Source organism: Pyxicephalus adspersus, chromosome 7, assembly GCF_032062135.1.
Source record: "Pyxicephalus adspersus chromosome 7, UCB_Pads_2.0, whole genome shotgun sequence".
In the NCBI taxonomy this organism is placed as follows: Eukaryota; Metazoa; Chordata; class Amphibia; order Anura; family Pyxicephalidae; genus Pyxicephalus; species Pyxicephalus adspersus.
This window is the reverse complement of record NC_092864.1, coordinates 13919193-13945862: the sequence shown is the minus strand read 5'-3', so window position 1 is coordinate 13945862 and position 26670 is coordinate 13919193. Positions and strand designations below refer to the sequence as shown.

At 41.4% G+C, this 26670-nt stretch overlaps 3 protein-coding genes across 3 annotated transcripts in view; 2 read left to right on the top strand and 1 right to left on the bottom strand.

Moving 5' to 3' along the window:
- The window catches only part of NHERF2 (NHERF family PDZ scaffold protein 2), a 61748-nt gene extending 51158 nt beyond the window's left edge, over positions 1–10590 (top strand). Inside the window, exons 3-6 of the mRNA XM_072417531.1 lie at positions 274–430; positions 763–806; positions 3226–3291; positions 4346–10590. Of these exons, the coding sequence (XP_072273632.1) occupies positions 274–430; positions 763–806; positions 3226–3291; positions 4346–4504 (426 nt within the window). The 3' untranslated portion in view covers positions 4505–10590. The remainder of the gene's footprint in view (positions 1–273; positions 431–762; positions 807–3225; positions 3292–4345) is intronic.
- A 2093-nt stretch (positions 10591–12683) lies between these two features.
- Positions 12684–19630, bottom strand: NTHL1 (nth like DNA glycosylase 1). The gene is given in 6 exon segments (XM_072417529.1): positions 12684–13009; positions 14635–14740; positions 15515–15674; positions 17124–17335; positions 18962–19138; positions 19492–19630. Coding segments are annotated over 6 exon segments (867 nt in total). The 5' UTR covers positions 19580–19630; the 3' UTR covers positions 12684–12885.
- A 54-nt stretch (positions 19631–19684) lies between these two features.
- The window catches only part of TSC2 (TSC complex subunit 2), a 35892-nt gene continuing 28906 nt past the window's right edge, over positions 19685–26670 (top strand). The window contains 9 exon segments of the mRNA XM_072417003.1: positions 19685–19792; positions 22219–22373; positions 22486–22576; positions 23666–23831; positions 23917–23965; positions 24484–24609; positions 25085–25158; positions 25751–25877; positions 26333–26502. Coding sequence (XP_072273104.1) covers positions 22239–22373; positions 22486–22576; positions 23666–23831; positions 23917–23965; positions 24484–24609; positions 25085–25158; positions 25751–25877; positions 26333–26502 — 938 coding nt within the window. The 5' untranslated portion in view covers positions 19685–19792; positions 22219–22238.

Below are 26670 nucleotides of genomic sequence, written 5' to 3'. Positions count from 1 at the left end.
AGCACTGTCCTATAGAGGTGAGACACCCCACTCTATCTCTTTGCACCCACCCCATTTAAAACCATGGTGGTCGTTCCATAGTAACCAAGCTAATCCTGATCATGGTGTTGCAGGAAATTTGTACTCTGCTTAAGTGACAACAGAAAAATCTATATTGGAAATATTGTCTTTAACTACCAAATACATACCTTTGCTGGTTCAAACTCTTTGGAATTTCAGATAACATAAACTATTGCTGTGCTCCCTGTGTGACGACTGATCTTCTTCTTTCAGGTCAATGGACAAAATGTGGAAAACATAAAGCATTCAGAAGTGGTGGCCAACATCAAATCCAAGGAAAACGAGACCACGTTACTTGTGGTGGACCCAGACACAGATGACTACTTCAAAAAGCTGGGAGTCACCCCCACAGAAGCCTATATAAAAGGAGGTAGGTCACATTTACCATATTGTCTTTTGCTAGCATGCAAAATGCTGCTAATCCAGCAAACTCTGAATGGATTTGGTCAAGGATTGATAACATTTGACAACTAAAAGCAAATTATTTTTAGAAAATCAATCACAGATTTGCTGGATTGCCCAGGTTCTCCTATATTAGTCCCAGCATTGCAGAGCTTTAATAAATCAGGTCAATTGACCATTGGCTTCTGGATCAGCAGAAAATCGTGTAATTAGTATTCTGTGTATTTCCTCCCTATGAGTGGCCTTGACACTTATTTGGTCAGACTCCATATTGATACCTAACCTATATTTTATTTTTAGGTTCCATTCCCATGCCTCTGTCTAATGGAGTGACCAAGACACAGGTGAGTGTCATAAGCAAAAAAAGTAATTTTCTTCCAAATTCCAATACTGTAATATGTTACATGGACTTGCTTGTATCTAACACTCGCCATAAGAATTACAATCCCTGACTGTACAATATACCTTACATTTATCAACCCCATGGAATATGAATGAATATACCTGTCTAATCCTGAACAATTCATTGATACCCCATCAGGTGGAGCCTTGTTGTAGAGCTGTTAGTAGATTTAAAGGCGATGCACCGTGTAAGATATCTGGTGAGCTTTAGACTGGTGACCAGGAGGGGAAATAAATACAGTGAACCTAACTAGAATAAAAAAAAATGGTTTCTGCTTTTTGAGTGCTGTAGGTTTAGGGACAGGACATGATATTTGGGTAAATAAATTTAAAAGGAACCTGTCCCAGGATTACTGGCATACAGCAAGCATGCACATATTACAAGTCTGTATATACTGGGATGATGGTAACGATGCAGTATGTATGCTTTACAACAAAACATCTCTGAGATATCGGCTAGGTTCAGGCCCATGGCGGGAACAGGCATGCCTGCACCAATGCCCTTGTTCCTAAAGAACCAGCTTTTGCTTATTTGACAAAGAGCAGTGGCAGTGAGCAGTAATGAACCGCTAACATCCGCCCCAATCATTATCTGTTGGGCTGTCACTGGTGAGATGCTCACCTGAGAAAGTGGTTCAGTGGCATAAATAAGCAGCAACCTCACTACCAGTCTGAACATAGCCATAGTCAGGTTACTTTGAGTTGATGTGATCCATCTGCTGCAGGCAGGAATTGATCAATGTTAGGATTTAGATAATCTCTGAGTAAATGCAGACACCCGTGTGATGCCTGAACAAGACTGGCATTGTCTGGGGGAGTACTGTGATCTCTGTGATAGGTAGCAACTGGTAAGTGTTATACGTGCACATTCCTCAACATATATATAACGACAGGTCCACTTTAACCATAGGCTTTAATTTAGAAGCAAAATAAAGTAAACTGCTCTGTTTAGATGTCAGCCCTGAAATATCTCACATTCTTGTATGTGTGGAACAGCTGATCATCTGCTGTAAATCTTGGCAGAGTATTTGTTAACACCGTGGTGCCAGAACCTCAGAGGTTTTGCCTGCCAAGATCCAAAAGAATTTTTGGTTGACACGCCCAGAGATGGCTCCAGGCCTCTATGCATAAATCGAATGCATAAATCGCCTCTATGCATAAATCGAATTGTCGAAACCACAACGTGGACCTGAGTTTGAAACTTTGTATTGATTCCTTGGTATTGTATTTGTTTGAAATTCCAAGTTCCTGAAAGCTGCACTGCCTGCACATCGAAGGCTGGTGCAGAGCTATACATCTGTGGAGGTCACACCAGCTTTTGATATTGCAAATGCATCACTTCTGTACATCACACACAGAAAGCCAAAGAAACTTAATAAGATTTGGCAGTTGGTGGGAAGAGGTAACTGAGAAAATGTCTCTTCCTGCTTGCAGCAGACTGATGACACCATCCCAAACTTTTATGACACGTCAGGAATTTACTTACCGTAAGGTCCACTTTGAGTCGAGTTGTTGCAGTTTTTCCCCAGTTGCACTCTTTTTTACATACAGATCCTCCTTCACCCTCTTCCTGGCACTGGCTTGTGTTTCATGTCAGGAGAGATGAACCCAGGACATTTTATTACCATAAACATATCGTAGGATTCCTGGATGCCGCAATAAAATATCTATTCTCGTTGCGTGGTGTAACTCAGTTTGAAAGCATTACATTAAGTAATGATTACAAACCTTACAACTTGTTGCTCCAGTTGGCATAATATCAGGCAATTCGACCTACATCTAGGCAGCTTCTCAAAGTGTACCTGTCACCCAAACAAATCCAGTTTATTGGGTGAACCAATGACAAATGTCTACTTGAATGATTTGAGTGAATCAAACATTCCCTGAAACATTCTCTGGTGGGTAATCTTCCAGGTCCAATGGCAGTAACTGATTCTCCAGCAGGAAATGTTTCAGGGAATGGTCTGATTCATTGCTTAGTAATTAGACCTCACTGAAATGTGAGGTATAAAGAGTATCTGAACCCAAGAACAAATATTTTATGTACAGCGCTGCATATTATGTTGGCGCTATATAAATCCTGTTTATTATTATTATTAATAATAATAATAATAATAGTAATAATAATAATGTAGGGGATTGCATGGCTGTATTTGTTTCCTTTTTTTTAGGCTTCTTGTCTTAGGGTGACAACAACTTGTCACCCTGGTAGGGCCGTATGGTATCCAATAAATAGTCTGGTATCCAATAAAGGGCCTTCCACCACTCCAAACAAATGTAGACAAATATAGACAAATATTTTGCCTTGTATTATGTGTTAATCAAGTATGCAGGCAGTTACATTTTGTTTGTGTTTTACAGCTCAATGGCGGATCCTCAACATCCTCATCTCACAGCGACCTGCAAAGCCCTGACAAAGACTCACAGGTAGGGCACCTCCGCTAAGTACATAGCAGAAACACATTGATACCAAAGCTTATACTATTCCTTCCTTGATTTCACATCAACATATTCATGAAATATCATGGTAATGTTTTTTTTATTAAGATTTACAAAGGATGAAACAGTCTGATCATGTAATGTGAAGTTGTCAGTAAGCAAGTACAAGATATGTCATATGGATTCCAAACAAAGCAAAAAGAAAGAGATGGAGTTATTGCTATTAAACAGGATTTATATAGCGCCAACATATTATGCAGCTCTGTACAGTAAAAAGGGGTTGCAAATGACAGACAGATACAGACCGTGACCCAGGAAGAGGCGAGGACCCTGCCCCGAAGAGCTTACAATCTAGGAGGAGGAAGTATCACACAAAATTTAGAAAAAGTTTAAAAAACAATAACATGATTTGTATTTCCCAGTATCACTTTTACCATAGAGAAGAGCAGGAAGTAGATTGTATGAGTAGGGAGTAGATTTTATATATATATATATATATATATATATATTATATATATATAATATATGCTGCTATACAGTTATATTACATGTTTACTATATTTTTTATTTATTTATTTTAATTTAAGACATACTAAGGGGGTGGGCATTGGAAAGAATTATGGGGTTACTGATTCCTATGTCAACACAGAATGCTAAATTTGCCATGTGTTGCCCCGTTTATTTTTTGATCATCCGCCTACAGCTTCTCCCCACCCAACTCTATGTGTGGGTATATGTCTTCTCCTAGACACTTGTATAGAGGTGGCAAGAGAGAAGAAAGGGGGAATAGTAGAGGAGAGATGGGGAAGATCATGGTGCCCAGAGCCCTGTGGACCTTACCTGAAATCCAAGCTTTTAGTAAGTGGTGACTGATAAGAATACCCTATCCGAGGTCTCCAGATTTGGGGACATTGATATGAAACTTGTAATTCATTGCATCTTTATTACAAATCTTATTTTAGAACCATCAGATGAGACCACCTAAAATCCTGTGTTCTGCTCTTTCCAGTATGTTTTTATCACAAATGTTTAATTCTTTTAGGGTGGTGACGAGAACAAAAAGGATCCATTTGAAGAGAGTGGTCTGCGTCTCAGCCACACAGCGGCAGAGGCAAAGGAGAAGGCGCGGGCTAAGCGAGCAAACAAACGAGCCCCCCAGATGGACTGGAGCAAGAAACATGAAATTTTCAGCAACTTCTGATCCCTTCCTGTTCGCCAACAGCTGGGATGAAAGCTTCCGCTGGACTTAAACCCCTCTCCCGCCACCTTAAAAAAAAAACTAAACCACTGCGGATTAACAGGCGCGGGGAGGATCAAAACTGACTAACGAGAGGATATCACCCAATTACTTAACCCTTTCAGTTATGTGGCATTTCAAGGCATTTAACTCTGACTTTTCGTCTCTTCAGTGCCAGAGGCACCAAGTGTTTGTCACCACAACCAGCTTTGTAGGAGGGAGCTATTATTGGTTCCCAGAATTCTTTGGAGCGAACCATATTCCTCCAGCAGCACCCTATGGGCATTATTGTCAGGCTGCCTTTTGGGCATGGCCTGGCCTCTACCGAAAAGCCTAATTAAAGAATGGAATTATTATTGGAAGCCAGGAAAAAAACTGAAAGCAGAGGACTGCAGCAGCTCACCAAGGGCAGTGCATTGTGGAAAAAAGGCCAGCAAGGTCTATCCAGCTGCATTGTATTCTTTCTCGAGTGTTTATAAAACTCTTTCCTGCGGTTCCACCAAGGATTAGGAAGTCTTGTTTCCGCAGGTTATGACCACTATTAGTGAAGCACTTGGAATATAATTAAAGAGCATCTCCAGTGTCCGGATGGTGCTCATCCTGGTGCCCTTTACAGCTGTGATAATTCTAAAAAATCCGTTAGTCCGTATCCCATTTTATTTTTTAATACTTCCATTGGAGTCAAATACAGGATTGAATGCAGAACGCATGTCCATGGGACTTTAGTCTCTTGCCTTTAATTCTGAGTAGCCAAGGTCTCCTGGCAGCAGATTATTGTGGAGGTGGATGGTGGTAAAAGTTTCAATGATCTGGGGAATTATGAATTAGGATCAGGTTAGGGGTGTGAATATGTATCCCAATTCTCAAGTTAACTGCAGCCCTAGAGAACAACCTTTATACTGGAAGGACATCCATACAGTCCTTATATCCCCTCCAGAGAATGTGGTAGAGGTTATTTAACCCAAACCAGTGTATCTCAACCTTTTTGCCATGGGGAGAACCCTTGAAATAACTTTGGAAACCCCTGCTATAATTACTATATCCACATCCCACTCAATTTCATCATTCAGCTGGTGGTCAATGGGAAGAATGTCCCATTATAACCACAAAGATCATTGGTGTCGCCTAAACTCATCTGAGAGGTACAAATTGCTCAAAGAACCCCTAACAACCTCTGCAGGAACCCTAGGGAACCACCGAACGCTGGTTGAGAACCACTGGACTAGCCTGAGATGTAAATGTACAGCATAGCAGCCAGTCACTTGCTAACCCAACATTTCCAGTGAATATTTTCCAGCACCCTTCTCCTACCCCACCTAGACCTCATGAACATTCCAGAAGTTTAGTGTTAGGGTTCTGCTTGGAAGAGGACAAGAATAGGATTAGAGCTCAGAGAGTTAGCATTAGACCTATGTCTGGTTCTAATGGGGCCACACCAGGATAACAATTATGTACAGTCTCTGTTTGATCCTTCTCTGATTACCAGCAACCGTGGGGGATCTCCATGAACATTCCATCTTATATACACCCAATCAGGTTGGCTCTTGTTCTACAATCAGAGGATTGTCTGGGGGTCCATATGGCCATACACAGATCAACCGATTTTCAGTTTGATTGACTTGTTATCAATATCAACCAAAAATGAAATGCGATCAATGTTTGATTTTTAGTATTGATTCTTATATTACCAATGGAAAAGCAAATTGATGACTATACTTTCACTAATCTCCTAATGAGTAATGATAAGTGTATGTGCACTGCAAAGTTTAGCCAAATAGAAATCGTCCTCCAGCACACATACATTATGTACTTATTCTTGGTCAACCTAATTCAGAAATAGAGAATCAAATGATCAAATGCATGGCTCTCCCCAGAAGACGGGTGGGAAGAAGCTGCAGGCAGGGGCATCCCCAGTATTGTGACCCAACTCTTCATAACCACCCCAAAACAGCCGGGTGATTAGTGAAAAATGCCCGGTGGTGTGCCCAGCTAGAGGGAGCTGGGGAGAATAGTGCAATTAGACAACTCAGTCGAACCAGAAAATCTCCCTGTGTATGGCCGGACTCTCTTTAGTTCAGAATTTAAAGCTAATGTGCAAGCCAAGAATTTGCCAAGTGTATGTGTAGCATTGGTGTTGCTGCTTGATTGGCCAACCAACCAGCAGTTTTACACACCACTGGATCCCCATAATCCAGAGAACAATAACAAAAGGCACATCCGGAAAATTTGCAATATTCTCATTGCACTTTCTCTGCCTGACAGCTGTGTTTTATTGACTGGAGGAAATATGAAAAACATGGCCGAGGTGCTGTTAACACTTGGGGTGCCAACTTGATCTGGTAACAGAGAACAGAGCAAGGGACTTTCTAGCCAGGGATCTGGGTGATAATTCTGCAAATTAAGTTGCTGTTGACAGCATTTTACAGTTGCTGTGTTTATTGAAGCCCTCTCCTCCAGGAGGATGGGAATAGGGGGGGATGGGATTTGGGCCTTGTGTGGAATAGGCGAGGGATCACACGTCAAACAGTCCCGTGGGGTCGCGCATTCCTCACTGCAGCCCAAAACCGCTGGCTCGGTCTACCCAACTTTGACAGGCAGATGGTTTTAGTTAAAAGGAAAAAGTTAGGGGAAAGGAGAAGAATAGCTGGCTGCTTCTCTGATTGTAAGAGGTTCTCACAATAATCACAAGCAGAGAGGAGATGCCATGGCATAGGAGACTATTTAAAAGCAGAGCTTGCTGGACGATAGTGGGTGGGACTTAAAACCCAACCACATTCCAGCGCAGGGAGCCCCCATCTTTCTTCTTGCTACAGATCATCCTTGGCCATGCAGGGATGACGTATCCCCTGCGAGGGAGTTCATTCATCTCGGCATGTGCAGAGGAAGCTGAGAATGCTGGGTATTCTGGCAACCAAGGGTGACTTTGCACATGCGTAGCTCAGCTTTGACACCAGAAACCCAGAGGGATCAGGCAGGTAAGACAGCAGCTTGTAAAATGCTTTTCTCGCCATACAAGTCAATGGAAATTGTTACTTCAGGCACAAGCATAAGTGAAAAGTATAACCAATTAGGTTATAGTGAGGGGGTATGAACTAAACAAAAATGTCCTGCATTGAACCACTGCATAGCACAGTAGAGCCCTCTTAGTGCGGACAATATAAACAAGTCTCATTCCGTTACATTCCAAAAATATGGGGAATATTGCTTGGTTTATGATAGGGGTGGAGCCATGCAAATCATTCCTTTATGCCCCACCCATCCAGACCACTGCTGTATAAGATACATTATATTGAGCCCTGTAACACTTTATAAAGCAATGAATCTGACATTCACAGAAACATTCCTTGGTGGAGAGTCAATTACTGCCATTGAAACACATGGACCTGGAAGATTCTGCACCAGGGAATGTTTCAGTGAACATCACATTCAGAGACACTTCAGAGCTCAATTTTGAAATCTCCATGACCGACTACAACATTCCTTCCACCTGTCGGGGGCTTTATGCATCAGGAATAGCGGCTGCCAAGTCTAAAAACCACTCCACGCTCCCTTAATAAATTACGTCACCCCCAAACATATTATCACACCTTATTAAAGTCCGTTTAGACAATGATGAAACTAGATGAGATTGTGTTGTCCAATAGGCTTACTAAAAAGAAAGGTCTGAGAATGATTCAAGAATGTTGAATTAATCACTTCTGGGAGATTCGGTCGATGTCGGACAAATAAAAGAACTTTTTTTAGGATAATCACCAAAACAGAAGGAAAGTTAATGATTGGGGGGGGGGGGGCTTTCCATAAGCTATTGGAGCCCCCTGGTGGTCACAGTGTTATTTACAATGTCAGTAAAAAGAAATGGAATGGAAAGGCAGATTTATAAGAAGCTACTGATACAACCAGTTAACACTTTCATCGTAAAAGAAAAGCACATTTTCTATATGTAGACTTTACAAATAGGAAAAAAAGTTTTCTTTTTCCAAACCTATATTGGAGTTATGTCACATGACATGTATAAATAAAAAGGTTGCCGGATTTTTTCTCATGCAGCAGTTGGCAATTTTAAGTTAAACTTTATTTACCCCTCATGATAAGTAAATGTCCATCCAATAGTCAGAGAGTTGGAAGAAGACACAACTGGGTTTACTGCATAGCAAACAAAGCAACCAATCAGATTTCACCTTTCTCTGTCCTGAATGCAATAAACAGAAATCTGATTGTGTGTTGGGTTTGCAGCTGTATATTTGATCAATATTTGCAATTGGTTATAAAGTAAACCAGAAAGTTTGATGTTTTCTGATGATAATTCCTGACTTGGAAGCTCTGATCTCCCCTTTGCCTTCAGACCCGGCTGTTGGCATCCCATCTGACATCAAGTGACGGGCATGAAATGACAATTAAGCTGCACATTTTTTATTGCAGCGAAGCCAGGTTTTTATTTACCCCCATGGATCATAATAATTGCATACAAATTATGAAAGTGTTTTCCGTGTTGCAGCAGTGACAAAGTGAAAGTTTCGATATTTGTGAAAGGTTTTTTGGAAGGTGACGTGTTACTTATAAAAGGTCAGGATTATATTCTGTGGATGGATCTGTATGCAGTGCAAGGAGGGACCTGAAAATTAAAAGGGGGCGCCAGCCCCATCCTTCTACCACACAGAGTACCAGGGTCTTCTTTTAAACTCTGCAATGATGCCCTCTGCTGGCTCAATCTGGTATTGCCTTCAATGGAAACTCCTTCCTTAGCAGATGCTAATGAATTGGGGTCTGGCAGTGCATGATAAGTTTGGAAATCATACTGAGCCAGAGGTGAACAATGTCTGTAGTAAATGATTTGCTGTAAAGGGGAATATGGTAGCTGCTGTCCTTGTGTTCTAATTATTTTATTGTATACAAGGGGAAGGTTTGAGTTTTCCATTAGGCCTTGGGCCTGATATATTACCATGAACGATCATGGGGTAACCTGAATGATCTGGCAAACCTAGAATGGATTACTTAAAAATCATTTTTGTTAACTGGATCACCCAGGTTCACCCATCTCCTCCAGTCTTGGAGAGCTTTATTAATAAGGCCCAATATGTCTCAGGTCAAACAATAAAGAAGAAAGCTACCAGTCTGCGCCTTCTGTTTTGACAATTCAAAGCTTCTGGCTCTTTGGCGGGACTGAACTGCGTCATAGTGGTAGGCTGGCTTCCCCAAAAACGCTGCTCAATCCCACAATTGTGAACATTTCCTGCCCACATTGGGGCTATAGATAAATGATTTTGGCACTTGGCCGACTGCTTTGTCCTCCTATGACTCCTGTGTGAAGGAGAAGGAGCAGTGTGTAAAGTGAGGTAGCTGGGGTCATATTGGGAAGAAATTGGGGCATTAAAGCAAACGTATAGGGCAAAGCAGAGATTTGTTTTATATGTCACACCTCCAGAAATAAAATGAACCAAGGACAGCGTCTACCTCCCCTCCTTGGTATTACTTATTTACAGATATGATTATATGAGGCTGCTGCAAGCCTGTGGGGCAACATTGGGGTCACAAATACAAAGCTGAGGCCTTGCAGTTTTATAATGCGGCCTATGGACTGATACTGCCTTGAAGATGGCAATGGCATGTTATGCAAAACCATGAAGGATGTATATGGCTTACAGCGAACTTGATTATTTTATGAAATTTTGATTTCCCAGTGGATGCAAATTTCTTAAAAAAGTGTTCTTAAACTGGCCACTAGGGGGGCAGGACTGTGCCCGCCGCAACAAATGCCACTGCTCTGCAAAACTGACAACTGACTGCACAGATAAACTCTGCCCTCTGCTGGTAGAAAGGGAGGTCTGCAGGAAACATACATGCAGAACGGACAATATTTTATATGGACTGGAAAATTCTGCCTGCAGATGGCCATTTAGCTGCCTATATGTAGCTCTGTTTGGAATCATATTTTTGTACTTTTAAACCTGTAATTATATAAGGCACATATCTGACAACATTTATCTATGACACACAAAAATAAAAAAATACATTGTAAACTGCTATGTGCATAATAAAGGCTTTCCCAAGTATTTGTCTTTGTTTTCCCTTTGAATTCCACATTTTAGGATGCCGGTCATTATGGAGCAGCTCCTACGTGAGAACGCTAAGCCTTTGCTGTGGTGCCTCCACAAAGTGTTATATAAGATATTGTAATACCGCAATAAGGTGCAGATCTACAGCAGAAAGACCACTGACTATGCAGGTGACCACTTCCCATTCTTAATCACCGCTTCCATCAATCAGGTCCATTGAGTGCTCCCTCTAGTGGCTAAATCACACCTCTCCTTGTTGCGGTGCCCCGGCTATGCAATACTAAGCTATTAAATATTAAAAAATCAAGCAAGGCAACCCTGACCTCCCTAACTGCTTCAAAGTGGAACTCTACTCACCCAACCCCCTGCAGCTGAAAGCTTCATCGCCAGCACCAATATTTGGCTCCTTTTCCTCCATGCCAAGATTTTTGGCAATCTTGATTGGCCATGTCAGAATGAATGAAGCTTATCCATCTTGGGATATGATAGCTACACACACTAGAAAAAAAGCCTTATTTTATCATTGGGGAACCCTTAATAATAACATTTAGGTCTTCAGGGAACTAAACTATAACTACTATATCCACAGATCACAGTACATTAGCATGGTGGTCAGTTGGGAAGAATGTCTCCTACATTGCTGGACAGTGGTAAGAATGTCACCCTTACAGATAGCCCAAAAAGATAATTGGTGTCGCCTAAACTGACCTGGGAGGTACAAATTGCTCATTGCTCCAGGAACCCCCAGCAACCTCTGGAGGAACCCCGGTTGAGAGACACTGATATAAAGTGTATCTGTATTAAAAAAGTATTTTTTTTATAAGATTTTACATAGAACAGAATGTTTTATTGCTATCCGGGGTTCCCTTGGAGAGATTTCCTTCCACTTCCTGTCCTGTTGACATTTACCAGATAATAAGTGGTGTTATCTCTGCAAGGAAATATTCCAGGTCACTTAAATCTGACCTTTCTAATCATTTCCTATTCTATACAAAACACCATATAAAGTTTTGGCTGTTGGTACACTTTAATGAGATGAATTTTTTTTTTATAATAAATTACCATTAAGCAAATACAATGATAAACGTTTGCTTGTTAATAATGCCCTTTACTTTTTATTCAGAGCTAGTCACACCTAGGCCTGATTTAATAAAGCTCCCAAAGCCTGGAGAAGATAGACTATCATTGGGATCCAGCAAACCTGGAATGGTTTTCCTAAAAATTATTTGGTATTAGATTAGTTTATAAATGTTTTCAGCCCTGGACCAGTTCCATTCTAGGTTTGCTGGATCACACAGGTTCTCTCATGCTAGTCTACCTTCACCAGTCTTTGAGAGCTTAAAATATATATAAAATAATAATAATAATATAAAAATACATAAAAGCTTAAAATTTATAAATAAAATCAGACCCATTGTGTTTAGGGAGCTTTTCTGTACTTTCAAGCTTACCTTGTAGAAAGGCTGCATCCCTGCTAGCCCCCCTGCAGCATTAAAACTAAAAATGTACCAATAATGAATGTACTCCCCTACTTACAAGTTCCATGGAATATCCAGGACGTTCCAAAACCTACCAAAGGGTAATTCTCATGGGACTGTGTCCAAAGGATGCAGCGGTGACATCACCCAGACGTACTGACAAAATTTTGAAGACAAAGGGAGGTCAGGAGGGGACGCGTATTCTTACTTTATGCAATCGCACATTGGCTCACATTGCACCAAGAAATGCAACGCCTCCTATTGGCATTCAGTCCACATCAGCCCAGCATGATCAGTGTCCTCCCCAACCCTGTTTTAGCTGGGCGCACCACCCGGCTCTTTTCAATAACCACCAGGATGATTTCGGGTGGTTACTGAAGAGTTGGGTCACAATACAAGGGCTGCCACCCACCTACAATTTATTTCCACTCAGCTTAAAAAAATGTCTGCACTGAACACTGATTATGCTGTGAACTGATCTCGCAGCAAATTGCCTAGCATTGTGCACCTGCCATGAATGGGCCCCTAATAAAACTGCCCTCACCTTTAATTACTAATCATCAATGTCTCATCATAGAATGTAATGAAAAAAGAAAATACAAGACTCCACAATGAAACTAGAAATCATTTACTGAAACCACAAAAATATATACATATATATATACAAAAAGATGACCATACCATTGGACTGTTGGTAGAAGTATATCCTACGTTGTCTGTTATAAACATTCTAATCTCCATTCTTCTCTGCAGTCATGTGACTTCCCCTCCATTTTTAGCATGCTCAGGTTCCATCTTCAGTGGGATCAGGTTCTTACTTTTTTTTGGCTCCTGGACAGATGTCTTTGTTCAGACACTCAGAACATCGAGGGGCCACAGGGAGACACATCTGCTGGCCAAACCCCACTAGGAGCCAGTTAATCTCACTCCAAAGATCCCTGGAACAGGCACAGGTGTAAATGATAAAAGATGAAAAGTCCATATGCTGACTGCTTCCTTGTCTATTGTATTAGTAAAGCAAACAACCTGCAAGCTTTCAGAACCTACAAACTATCCATTGCTTTTATTTTTAATCCCTGTTTTACTGCAGCTTTAGCCCACTCCATGAGGTGCTGGTATACCAAATAATGTAATGTATAAACACCAACCCCACTCTTTCTACAAGAATCTTCCCTCTTTCAGAGGCAGCCGTGCTTCCCTTATTACCTAAGAACCGATCATACCAAACATAAGGAGGGTTGTGAGCCCAGGCTGCAGGATGACCCGACCCCAAAGGGCAGGCCCATGACAACCTGGGCCCACAGGACATATGTTGCATGATACCGGCCATCATTAATCCTGAAGACTAGAGACATCTAGTGGTGGAGAGGAATTACTGCATGGGTCAGCTTTGATTTAAGATGTGTATTTAATTTCTTTGACAGATTCCAGAACCAGAAAGCACTAGCCAAAAAAAGCACTAGATATCAGAATGACCAATGAGTTTGTTTTTGAAGGTTCAAGACCATTCTGCAATATAACTACTCCAATGGCTGTCACTGTTTCTTTTAGTTATTATCTTGCATTTATATAATGCCAACATATTATGCAGCTCTGTACAATGTCCATAGTCATGTCACTAACTGTCCCTTAGAGGTGCTCCTAATCTACTGTCCCATCCATAAGGCCAATTTTCTGTTGGAAGGACACAAATTTACCTACTTGAATCTTTTTGGGACCAGAATGCCTGAAAGAATCCCAGGCAAAACGTGGATAATGAACAAACTCCGTGCAGTTAGTGTCCATGCTAGAATTTGATCTTGCAGCTAGTTTTGCAAAGCCAAAGTGCAAGCTACTAAGCCTATATATGCAGCTGCAATATTCCATATTATTTTTTTTTTTGTTTAATGTAACTAGTGTCATATTTATTTGCTGCAAGATTAGAAATACATTGCATTAACCCTATATTTACCCCCCACCCCCCCTCCCAACACCCAAGAATGGAAAAATAATGCCCAACGAGAACATTGGAGTCTGTTCACTTTGCAAACCAAATGTTTATTTAGCATAGTGAATGAGGTAAAGTTGTGTTAACTTCAATGATCCAATCACGATCTGTGTTTGTAATTTATGATTGCACATTCACAATGAACACAGCTTCACTTCATTTAGAATGAGGTTAGAAATGTTTTCGAAAGCAAACAGTTTCTATTGATTTAGTAAATCTCCTCCAATATGTCACTGGAACTGGAAGAAACCTGACCCTACCAGAGGGTGACAAATGGTCCATAAATGAATAAGCTGTTACTGATCAATTGTACATCTCACATGTTATTTTATAATTGATCAGCAGCTCCTCAGTATAAAGAATCATTTGTATCAGTCACACATAGCCATACTCATATGTACATTCAAGGGACAGTCTATATAAAAGGAGAATCACTTGTTCATACATATGGAGATCATTCTGTATATTCTCAATGCTGTTTTCTGGTGCCAAATGATTCCAGGATCCAAGTGCTGCAAAGCTATAGGACTTTGGGCATTACCCACCCTGATACATATATATGTGCAGTTTACTCACCTGGGCATCCAGTCTTCAAGGGCCACGCGAGTGTCCTCTGGGCTTTTGGTTTCCTTCTTTACCCACTTCAGTCGGTTAGAAATTCGATGCACATGAGTGTCCACACCTTAGGGGAGAGACCAGACAACGTGTAATTCTACATGTGGTCACTGATATGTCCTTGCCTTGCAAGTTCCGATGGTATCATCATCACTTTACACACTGACTCCTCATGCCCATCCTGGTAGAAGGACCTACTGCCATCACTGTGATTGCAGAAAAGTGGTGTGCCATTCAGAAAAGGGCCTAGCTTTGCACCCCATCACCTAATACACATACTTAAATCTGTTCTTTTATATGCACGTTTGGACTGAAGCTAGTTGAACTAGATGTAAACCCAATCACTAAAAATCAAATTTAGGTTTTAATATGTTAATATATTTGCAAAAGTGTATTAAAAACAACAACTGGTTATCCTGCCATTCAGGTTCTGGTTAAGACACTGTTATAGGGCGACAACCTTCTGTCCCCATCTCCCAGTGGTGCTCGTGGGTTGTCACCCTGTCTAGAATACAAGTGGCCATTTCCACATTACACAGGAATGGCCCATGGCTCAGTGAGAAATGTCATTAGGTCATGGCTGGAATGCATATAGGCAAAAAGTGGATGCGAAGAGGCTGCAGGCCTGACATGCAATAAAAATATATTTTACTGTAAAAAAACTAACTACTAATTGACATCTAGTTAGGCTTGCTAGGTTTATGTCTACCGTTTTAGAACTTTTTAATATAGAAAAAATGCCATAACAAAAGAGGAAATCATACGCTAGATTCCAGTTGGAACTAAACTCACATCAGCTCTGCAAGGCTGCCATATATCCAGACTTGCTGGTAGGACTTACCAATTCCTGACACTTTGTTCCAGGCGATGTCCATGACCAGATGAGCCATTTTGGGGCCCACCCCAGGAAGTTTCACCAAGTCGGATACATTATCAGGTATGTCCCCTCAGTATTTCTCCTGCAGGATCTCAGTGGTCTGCTTGATGTACTTTACTTTGCTCTAAATTTAAAGACAATACAAAGGTCATTCAATTATTATTATATTTACATGAATCACAAATATATTTCTCTAATCAAAATGGGACTTTTTAGGTGCTATTTAACATTTTTTAATTTATTTATTACAAACAAAGATAAACCCAATTTAGTGACTTTCAAAACAAATTTTCAACTAAAACATCACACCATATCAAAGCATGAAAGACAGATACATGCTATCCTCCATGCATGTCGTGGATCACGTCCACTTTATCAGGAGGAAAGTTTTTTTTTATTAAAAACCAGGAGGACAAGATCCCTTCACATACTAGGCTGAGAGACAGGAAGAGAGATGCAGAAGACAAACATCCCAAGCCAAAAAGTATTCTCCAACAAATATCATCAAGTACTATAAACAGCTTTTATAGTGATGATGTTTGTTGGAAAATAGGAGTTTCTGGAGTGGTTTGATTTTGAAAGTATGAGCATACACAGCATTACTGTGGATACTGTGGAGGGGTAATGCTAATGTTGGTAATGTTGTGGACAGCATCTTCATTGCTAATAAGTGGTTTTACAGGGAAACCATTTGGCTTGGTGATGTTTGTCTTCCGCATCTCTCTCCCGGCTTAGTATATGAAGGGATCTTGGCCTCATGTTTTGTAATATAAAACTTACCGTACCTCCTGAAGAAATGGACGCGATCCACGAGGAAAGCATGGAGGATAGCATGTATCTGTATCTTGCATATTTTGATATGGTGTGATGTTTTAATTAAAAATTTGTTTTTAAAGTCAATAATTTGGGTTTATCTTTGTTTGTAATGAAATTAATTAAAGTGTGGAAAAACGTTTTCCTTAACAAAACATGTTAAATAGTGCCTAAAAAGTCCCATTTTGATTAGGGAAATAAATCTGTGGTTCATATAGGGATGTGGCTTATGATTATAAGCTTTAAGAATGTGAGGGACTTCTAGTAGTATTTTGTAAATTTATTTTTACATGAACTAAATCATTGAACAAAAACAAGCCATAATAGACACTACGCCTCTACAAAACAATATCCTGTGTTTGGTTATTTTGATGGCGTGACAACTGCATGGCATCCAGGGGCCATCCTGGCACTCCATGTGCTTTTCCTCTGCTAGTGTCCTGAATGCTGCAGAAATGGCAGAGCACTGATCTATGTAGCATTCTGCAATAAGTCCAGGAGACTAGGCAACTAACCCCTAATGCCCTGGTCTCACACAAGAAACCATTTACTCCAACAGAGGACTGATCTGGCTCACAGGAAGAACACACGGCAACACAAGGATGAGTTCTGAAGCCATCCCTATATAAGCTAACCATTCCATTTTTTCCTTTTCACAATTCTGCATGTCCAAGCATCCGATTGGTTGCTATGAGCAATACAGACTGGGAGAATTTCACATATTGGGCCTTTGGACAAGTTTTTTATGTATTCTTCTCACCTTCCAGAACCCCACTGGATAGATTATCTTCCCCAAAGTCTCTTCATCAGTCTCCAGAATCCTCTGTACGGTCAGTCCGTGCTCCCGTAGCTTGGTCATGGCCGCTGAGGTCACCTGATCTTTTGTTTGGCTGGACAGCATCAAGGATAGCAAGACCTGATAACGCATAACCTGCAAAGAGACAATTTTAGAGATGGGGTGGCATCATGCAACTTCAATGCTGTGTGTTATTTTACCACTAGAGGGCAGTAATATATACAGAGCAGCCTTTAACATCCTTTTTAACATAGGGGGACCCTTAAAATAACTTTCAGGTCTTCAGGGAACCCCTTCTTTAATTACTATATCAAGAGCTCATAGTACATTAGCATGGTGCTCAGTGGGAAAATGCCTCTTACGCTGGACATTGGGAAGAATGTCACCCTTGCAGATAACCAAAACTATCATTGGTGTCACTCAAACTGACCTGAGAGGTGCAAACTGCTCAAAGAACCCCTAGCAGTCCACAGAACCCTGGATGAGAAACACAGACATTTAACATATAACAGTTACAGAATGGAGTCTGTGTCTAAAGAGATGCACAAAACATTCCGACATGAAAGCCAAAACTGCAATAAAAAACTAAATCCTGGGCTGTGCTGTAAAATTCTTTATGATGGGGTTCATCTGTGTACAGCATTGGGAGGTCTCATCATTATTTTACTGCCATTCCATCAATAAATGACACATCTGCTCTGAGATCTTCAAACACAAAGATACAATGCTGCTGCCTCTTCCCCAGGAATGTGACCCCTGCAGAAAGAATTCCAAGAAAAGCCTGACAACATTCTGCATACACAGAGTATAAATGAGTGGATTATAACTTAATAATAATAATAATATTAATAAACAGGATTTATATAGCGTCAACATATTACCCAGAGCTGTACATTAAATAGGGGTTGCAAATGACAGACAATGACACAGGAGGAGAGGACCCTGCCCCAAAGAGCTTACAATCTAAAAGGTGGGGGAAGTAACAAAAAATAACTTTTATTTAACGCTGGCTATGTTTGTTCAGGATTTTCTTTCTGTACTTCCTACCTGTCACCAGGACATACAGGTATGTTAGCACTCTGGCATTTCTAGCGCTAGGTCCCAGGTTTGAATCTCGGTCAGGACACTATCTGCATGGAGTTTGCAGGTTCTCCCTGTGTTTGTGTGGGTTTCCTCCGGGTACTCCGGGTTTCTCCCACATTCTAAAAACATGCAGTTAGGTTAATTGGCTTCCCCTCACCTTACCTTAGATTGTAATAATGACATTTGACTGTGGTAATGACATTAGATTGTGAGCTCCTTTGAGGGACAGCTAGTGACATGATTATGGACTTTGTACAGCACTGCGTAATATGTTGGCGCTATATAAATAGTGTGTTATAATAATTAGATGATACCCCTGGGGCAGTGTTGATGCCCCCTCCTATTGATGATACCCCGGGGCAGTGTTGTTGCCCTCTCCTATAGATGATACCCCGGGGCAGTGATGTTGCCCTCTCCTAAAGATGATACCCCTGGGGCAGTGTTGTTGCCCCCTCCTATTGATGATACCCCGGGGCAGTGTTGGTGATACCTCCGGGGCAGTGTTGTTGCCCTCTCCTATAGAGGATACCCCGGGGCAGTGATGTTGCCCTCTCCTATAGATGATACCCCTGGAGCAGTGTTGTTGCCCCCTCCTATTAATGATACCCCGGGGCAGTGTTGTTGCCCTCTCCTATAGATAATACCCCTCCTATTAATGAAACCCCGGGGCAGTGTTGTTGCCCTCTCCTATAGATGATACCCCAGGGCAGTGATGTTGCCCTCTTCCACGGGGGCGTCCCGTCGGCTCCTCATCTCTCGGATGTTCTCCAGCTGCCTTTGCCAGTTCTCCGGCTCCCACTTCAGCTTCTTCTCCACATCCTCCATGCAGTCGTATCTGACCTGCACCCTCTTCTTCACCTCCTTCCTGCCTCTAGGGGGCAGTGTGTTAGTCTCACCTGCAAATATACAAAAAAAACCTGGACCAATGTTTCCAAAGCTGCATCTCCACTACGATTGGTGCATATCAAAGCAAATCCTATTTTCCTGCCTACGGGATGTTTTAGAACCCTGGTCACAATTTTACTACCAGTTCCCCACACATCTTACTAACTTATTGTTCATCCAAAGGGTAAAAACCCTAAAACCAGTTACCCCAAATACAAAAACACCTGTCACACTGTGCACATGCTTATTTATTCACAAGCCACGCCCTCTCCCAGGTGAGCTGAGTCACTTCAGTGTTACAAGTGACAGGTCCTCTTCATTCACAAACCAACACCTTTCTGCAATTTGCCACTTCCTGAGTTACCTCCATGCTGCTCTGTGCCACTTCCACTCCTCTTCCTGCCACCCTGCAGTATTTTCCTGCCGCTTCTGGTCACCCTGGCAGAGCTCATTCTTCACCACAACAACCCTCCATATGGCCAAACCCGCCAAAACACTACAACTCCCAGAAGCCTCCTCGGCGCTTCCGGGTTTCTGCACGTGACCGCGGCTATGGGCGTGGCGCCGGGGGTTGAAGGGGGGCGGTGTCTGCAGGCCCTAAAGCCGAGGGTTGAAGTTGGGTGAGTGGGCGCGTGCCAGTGACAGCAGTGAGGGGAGAGCTGCAGGTCAGTAGAGGCCGTTGACCAATCATAGAGCGGGGAGAGGTGGTGACTGGTGTGTGCTGGTAACCAGGGGCAACCAGCAATGAATTTCACTCTGTGTTTACATGTCTGTGTCATGTATTGTGCTTGTATGTTTATGTCCTGTGATACCCTATGTGTGTATATGTAGTGTGTTCTGTGCTACTGCATGCATGTGTTATATACTGTGCTTGTATGTTTATGTATGCATGTGTCATATGTGTGTGTGTGTGTGTATATATATATATATATGTGTGTGTGTATACAAGTATGTATGTGTGGCCCCGACCCTGAGCCCACGTAACCCTTTTCCTCAATACTAACATAAAATGCCTGTATGGGTGTGCTGGTCATTCCCCTGCTCCTCCAGACTGCCCCCTACCCATGGTGGCAATTTAATATATACATACCTCCGCTTCACAGCCAACCCATTGCTTGTATGAAGATTCCATGGAACTATGCAGAAGCCGGGTGCTGAGATATCCTCCGGAATCCATAGTAATAGTCTATCTTCTCCAGTTTTGGAGAGCTTTATTAACAGGCTCATTATGTGCAAAAATCCTAAGGATTATATTTTAGCTTGGTTATTACAGATACCAAACTCACAATGTTGTTTTCATCTTCTGTTCTCTAGACACCTTTGGGGCATGTCTAATTTGTGCTTTTGTCCTTGCATCTGTGTGACAGGTGCACTTGACCTGCAGTTGACCTTTTTCAAGTGGCCTTTCTGTTCCCATAAGGTGCGTACACACTTCCAATTTTTATCGTTCCAATCGAACGACGAACGATCGGTTGGGCAAAAAATCGTTCGTAAAAAAGTAACCAACGAGGAAACTCGTTGGAAACGAACGACCGGACCGGCGGATCGGATTGGACGACGATCGTTGAACATCGTTCGTGTGTACAGTCGTTCGTGTGAGGGTGACCATCAGAATTGGGTGCATTAGTGGGGAAGGTCACAACCCCATGGTGGGGCTTTACATTTTTCCAAATGTGTAGATGTTCATGCAGTTTGCTTGCATTCAAGATCAGTCTGAGACACCTCTGCAAAGTTCAAGTCACCTGCGTTTGACTTGTCGAATCAACCTATTTCAATCTGATTAGAAATTCCCATAGATTTATAGGGAGTGGTATTCATAGTTGCCCTGAGATTTGACATTTGCTACCCATAATGCCCTGATATTTGACATTTGCTACCCTGCCAACTGGCCGACCTCGTGCTGATTACACCGCCCCTGACAGTAGTATACCAACATTTTGAAATCAGATGTTGAGAATCTTTCATAAGTCTTGACATCTTCTGTACTACCAATCAGCATTTAAAAAAAAAAAAAAGACAAGCATTTTCGGTGTGCACATCTCCATAACCCCAGACTATATACATAATTCAGAACAGGGTATAAAGTTGGTGTCCTCTCCGATGTGGCACGTCATGTGAGCTCATCCAATCATGCCTTCCCTTTACAGAGGGATTAGTTCTGTTCTTTTCAGTATATAAAAGCTTTTTGGATAGAGTAGGGAAGTTCTAAATGTGCATCAGGCTATTTTATTTGGCACTTGGGAAGACTTCCCTGTCTTATCCGTCACGTAGACACCACGGAAACTGAGAGAAAATGTCTCCAAAGTGAGAAAAATGTCCTATTAGCGATCACGGAGACAACAATTTCCTGGAAATCCTGTTCAAGTGACAACTCAGGTTTTTGTATTCTCCCCCACTTTCAGTGACTGTGGTCACCAGAGCACTGTATACACAGATGCACAAAGCGAAACTCTGTGATCAGGCCAGTCATTGTTTCACTATTGTGATGTCCCTTCTGCGATAATCCCTCCTTACTGCCTGATTGCTATGGGTATCTGGCAAAAAGCTGAGCGGCACAAGTGTAGCTTCATCTTAGGTTGCCAGGATACCTAGCAATCCCGGCTTCCCCTGCACGTGCCCGGAATGATTGAACAAACTACCTTCGCCTGCACAGGAGTTTTGTCAGCCCAGCCAATATGGGCTGAAGATTTACTTTCTTCCCTTCCAGTAGGCAAAGATGGAGGTGGCATGGAAGGGAACAAGGACAGGTGAGTAACTCTGGTTTAATTCCACTTTAAATGCGGAACCCCCGGCATGTACTTGACCAATAACAAGTGGGGAAGTTTCTCAGACATGGCGCACACTGTATGTGCAACACTGAAAATTTCAAACATCTTCCTCTTTGGCCTCTGTATTTTACGAGCAAGAATAGTATACTGTCTGCAGTAAAAATTGCCAGAATTGTTGCAATGCATGCTGGAGGAGAAAAATGTTAATTTTGTGGTTTAAGTTCTGCATTGTACAGTGGGGTGCTAGGCTTGTGTCTGTGCCCCAATTCATGCTGTTCTATTCCATGTGTGGTCAGTGTTTTTCTCTTTATGTGATCACATAGGGCCCCTCATCACTCCAACCATGGCACGGCAAATGGGCCGAGACCCGGGGCTGAAGGAGAAGGTGAAGATGTTTTTGGGTTTCGGGCCTCCACGTCCCAAATCCAAACATTCTGAAAGGCTCCCGGAGTACATCATCCATCCAGACATGCTAAAGGTAAATGCTGTGGGGTCAAGGCTGTAGGGGTAGCTCCTGTCATGTAAATTCTTTCCTCCTGATTCTTAATTTTGCCTAGTAATGTCTCCTATGTTTTCTGTCTGCCCACCAGGAGCTGAGCCCTGAGAGTGCCTTAAGTATTAGGATCCGTGCAATGAATAATATCTGTGAACTGGCAAAAACCAAGAAGTTTGAAGATGTAAGTGTGAAGCTTTTTACGAGGTTGTAAAAAATTGGACCAAAATAAACATTTCTTTGTTGGGTAATTGTTTTTGAACTGTATTGGATGGTTCATCAGTTGGTCCCCAACCTTTCTGAGAGCAGCCCGGTAATATAGAATAAAATGTTGCTGCGGCTATACAGCTTACACTACTCTGCTATTCTTAGCAGCTCAGCCTCCTGTCAGCACACTAGCTGTGAATAGCAGAGTAGTGTAAGAGCGCTGTCATTCTTCCCAATGGCCAACAATGTAAGAGCCATTTTTCCTAATGACCACCACACTAATGAGTGAGCTGGGGGTGTAGTAATTATAGCAGAGGTTCCCTGACAGTTATTTCAAGAAGTTTCCCAATGCTAAAAAGGTAGAAAAACACTGGCTTAGACAGAGGAATCTATTACAGCATAGAATTACATTTCTAACAGACGTAACATCGTAAAAGCTGTATTGCAGCAAATGTTACTTGTATGTTTATAACAGTTAATTCCTCCAGTGTAAGTACCAATGTGGCTTGGTTTCATTATCTTGTTCTACAGCTTCACCCAGACTGGGGACGGTGGGCCAGTACTTGGGGCCAATCTGGTATCCTGTATGGTTTTTGTGCTAATGAGCAAGAGAGCAAACCTAACCAGTCCGTAGTTGCCTGGTGCCATCAAAGACACAAGGCATTCTGTGTCTAGATTTCCACCATATCCACAAGGAGTTCTTTACTATATGATATCATAGGGGTGGTTATTATATTTTAAATGTATTAAGCAGCACTTCACCTTAAATAGTATCTTTAGCTAATTTGTCCAACCTTTAAAGACTCACACATTAGCAGAAGCCACAGAATTATTACCGAAGCTGAAATACTTCTCCCTTGTGATGGGTAGACATGTAACACAAGGGTTCTGAATCAGCCAGTCTAAATTCTGATGCTTTTCTTGAGCAGCTACCTAGTGAACCTATGTAACGGCATCTCTGCAATTCTCACTCCTATGAGTCCTGCTTTCCCTGCTGAGTCACACCTATACAGCTGCAATCTGCAAAGCTTCTGCTCCCTGTTGATTGAAAATGTCTGCTTCTCACTTAGCAGAGTGTCACAGAAACTTCATTGTAATAAGTCTCCATTTCCTTACAGCTGCATTTGTCCTCCAGTGGATGGAGGTGGGCATGTCCCCAGATTTCCTGCTGGTTCTGGTGAATCTGGTAAAGTTTCACAGTTGTTACTTGGAACGTTACATTGCTCCTATGGTGCAGTAAGTACCATTATGTAATCATTCTTTCAATTCCAGCTGGCACTGCATACATTGTATCTGTAAAGTATTGTTTTATTTTTTACAGAATGATTTGTCTGCTTTGCAATCGGACTACATCTTCCTATGATATTGAGGTTAGTTTTTTTTTTCAGTTTTATTATGAAAAAAACAAGTAAGGCATGGTAAGTCAATAGCAAGGAAAGCAACAACTGCAGGAAGCCTAGAGACAATGCTGTGAACAGTACTATGCAATCTACTATGCAAGATGCAGCTTCCATAGTTCAGGTCCTTTTTAACCAGATCAATAAAGTCGAGATGATGTATCTGCTCTATTTGGGCTATGGTTTACCAATTTTAATTTATACCTTCATTTGATTGGAGGACCAGTCAACTTTGCACTCAAGCATTTATGTTTTCAGTGCAGTTGTGTGAATGAGAATTCCTCAATACGCTTATAATTTATTAATGTGGTAAATACAAGAAATAAGAATTTCAAAGCAAAAAATACAGAGTTTCTTTGACAGTAGAGATCTAAGTTGGCCTTTTGTATTTTGTAGGTGTCATTAAAGGTACTGGACGCTGTGGTTTGCTACAACTGCCTGCCACCAGAGAGCATCCCAACATTTCTAAGTTGGCCTTTTGTATTTTGTAGGTGTCATTAAAGGTACTGGACGCTGTGGTTTGCTACAACTGCCTGCCACCAGAGAGCATCCCAACATTTGTCATCACACTTTGCCGAACAATTAATGTAAAAGAGCTGTGTGAGCCCTGCTGGAAGGTGAGAGCTGATACTGGTCTAAGTTAACCTGCATTTGACTTGCATTTCAATTTCAGATCAGCAGATTTACCTGGACTGTATTTTAATCAATGTAGATGACCGTTAAGAGGCTTCTTATGACCTGGTTTCATTGCTTTTTTCTGAACACAGCAGGTGTTTTGAAGGTATATTTGGATTGCAAGCAAAGCAGGTGTTAATGCCACCTTTTATTGTAAATGCATTGACAAATTCAATTTACACATTCATTAAACATGTCTTCATGAGCCCTAAATCACTCTACACTGTAGTGAGTCTTAAGCTACCCTGTTTTTCACATAACGTCTCATCACAGTAATCGTGTAATTATTCTCTATAGAGGTCTCTTTATGAAGTATCGGCACAGTAGGATTTTTTTGCCTGTGTTGCTTGTTTTAGGTCCTAAATTGAATCTAGTTTATTTCAACTCTCTGGAATTATTATTTTTTTGTCTCTTGAGCTGATGCGGAACCTCCTGGGAACACACCTTGGTCACAGGGCTGTTTACACCATGAGCCGCATCATGGAAGACAAGTAAGTCACGGTAGTTAAAGGCAAATCAGTCTTGCGAAAGCTTAACGCTATTATCAGAGAGTTGCAAGGGGTAAATGCTCGCTTTTGTCTTGAGGGATCATAAACTGCACTTTTACCTCTATCATCTTTCTTGGTGTCTTCTTTTCAATTCTCTATTGGTTGCAGGCATTCTAACATCATTGTGTACATCCTTATTTAACCAGAGTTCAAATTTAAATAGACACCTAAGAGATTATCTCAATGTCCATCTTAAAAATATGAATTACCGTTTTAGAAACCTTTTTTTAATGTAATTTATAATTTATAATAATAATTATAATAATTATAATTTTTTATACCATGAAACACACACATCATTGTACTCTAGTGTTATTCCTCACATTGAAGGTCAAATGTGAATGAACTAAAAAATTTTGTTACACTGTTGATAAGAAGACTGAATTTAAAGTTTACCTTGACTGTGCAATAAAGCACCATAGTTTTTTGGCATTACTCGCTCATAGTTGTGTTTTGTATCCTCTAGTTTAAAGTAAGGTGTTTCACTGTGTTTCTCAAGCATGCAACTTTATCTGTGCTCTTTTTGCTTTCTCAGGGTATATTGGGAAGACGCTCCTTTGTTGAGAGGGGCAGTTTTCTTTGTTGGGATGGGGCTCTGGGGAGCACACAGGCTCTTCTGTCTAAAGAATTCTCCGATATCTGTACTCCCCTCATTTCTGAAGGTAGGTTGTGGTTCCAGAGATTTAGACATTTTTGCAAAGGTCATTGATCTGCAACAACCAGATCATTTAGGTTTTACCATAGGCAGATAAAAGGCTTTCCCAGCTAGTGAGAGACAAACAAAGCCAAAATCGCTCTCCACCCCAAGATAACCTCCTTCTACCACCTGCGTGCTTCAGTGTTTTGCCGGTGTGTAGTGGAATGGCTACATCTCTTGTGAGTCCTACCTCTCGCTGTTAGTTTGGGAGGGAGTGGAGGTCACCTTATCAGGGTCGTAAATACAAGTTCCTGGCAGTGGAGTCGATTTTGTCCCTCTATCCTGAACTAGAATTGAAAAAGTTTTATAACTTTTATAAATAGCTTTGAACTAAACATTTTACATTCATTGACTGTTTTTCATTAATAACAGACTGTGGAACTTCTCATTTACTTCATTTGTTTTTCATTTTCTGGATAGGCTATGAATTGTCCAAATGCTGTGGTTTCCTATGAGATAGTTCTGTCCATCACTCGACTCGCAAAGAAGTATGGGAAAGAAATTCAGGCAGCCACATGGGATGTGCTCCTTGATATCATCGAAAGGTTGTTCCAGCAACTGCAGGTACTCAGCTGCCATGCACTTAAATAATTCATACTGGTGTTTTATCCCCTTTTAAAGGTTGCTTATCTAAAGGATACTTTTATTTTTATTATTATTAATATTAAAATAAACAGGATTTATATAGCGCCAACATATTACGCAGCGCTGTACATTAAATAGGGGTTGCAAATGACAGACTAATACAGACAGAAATA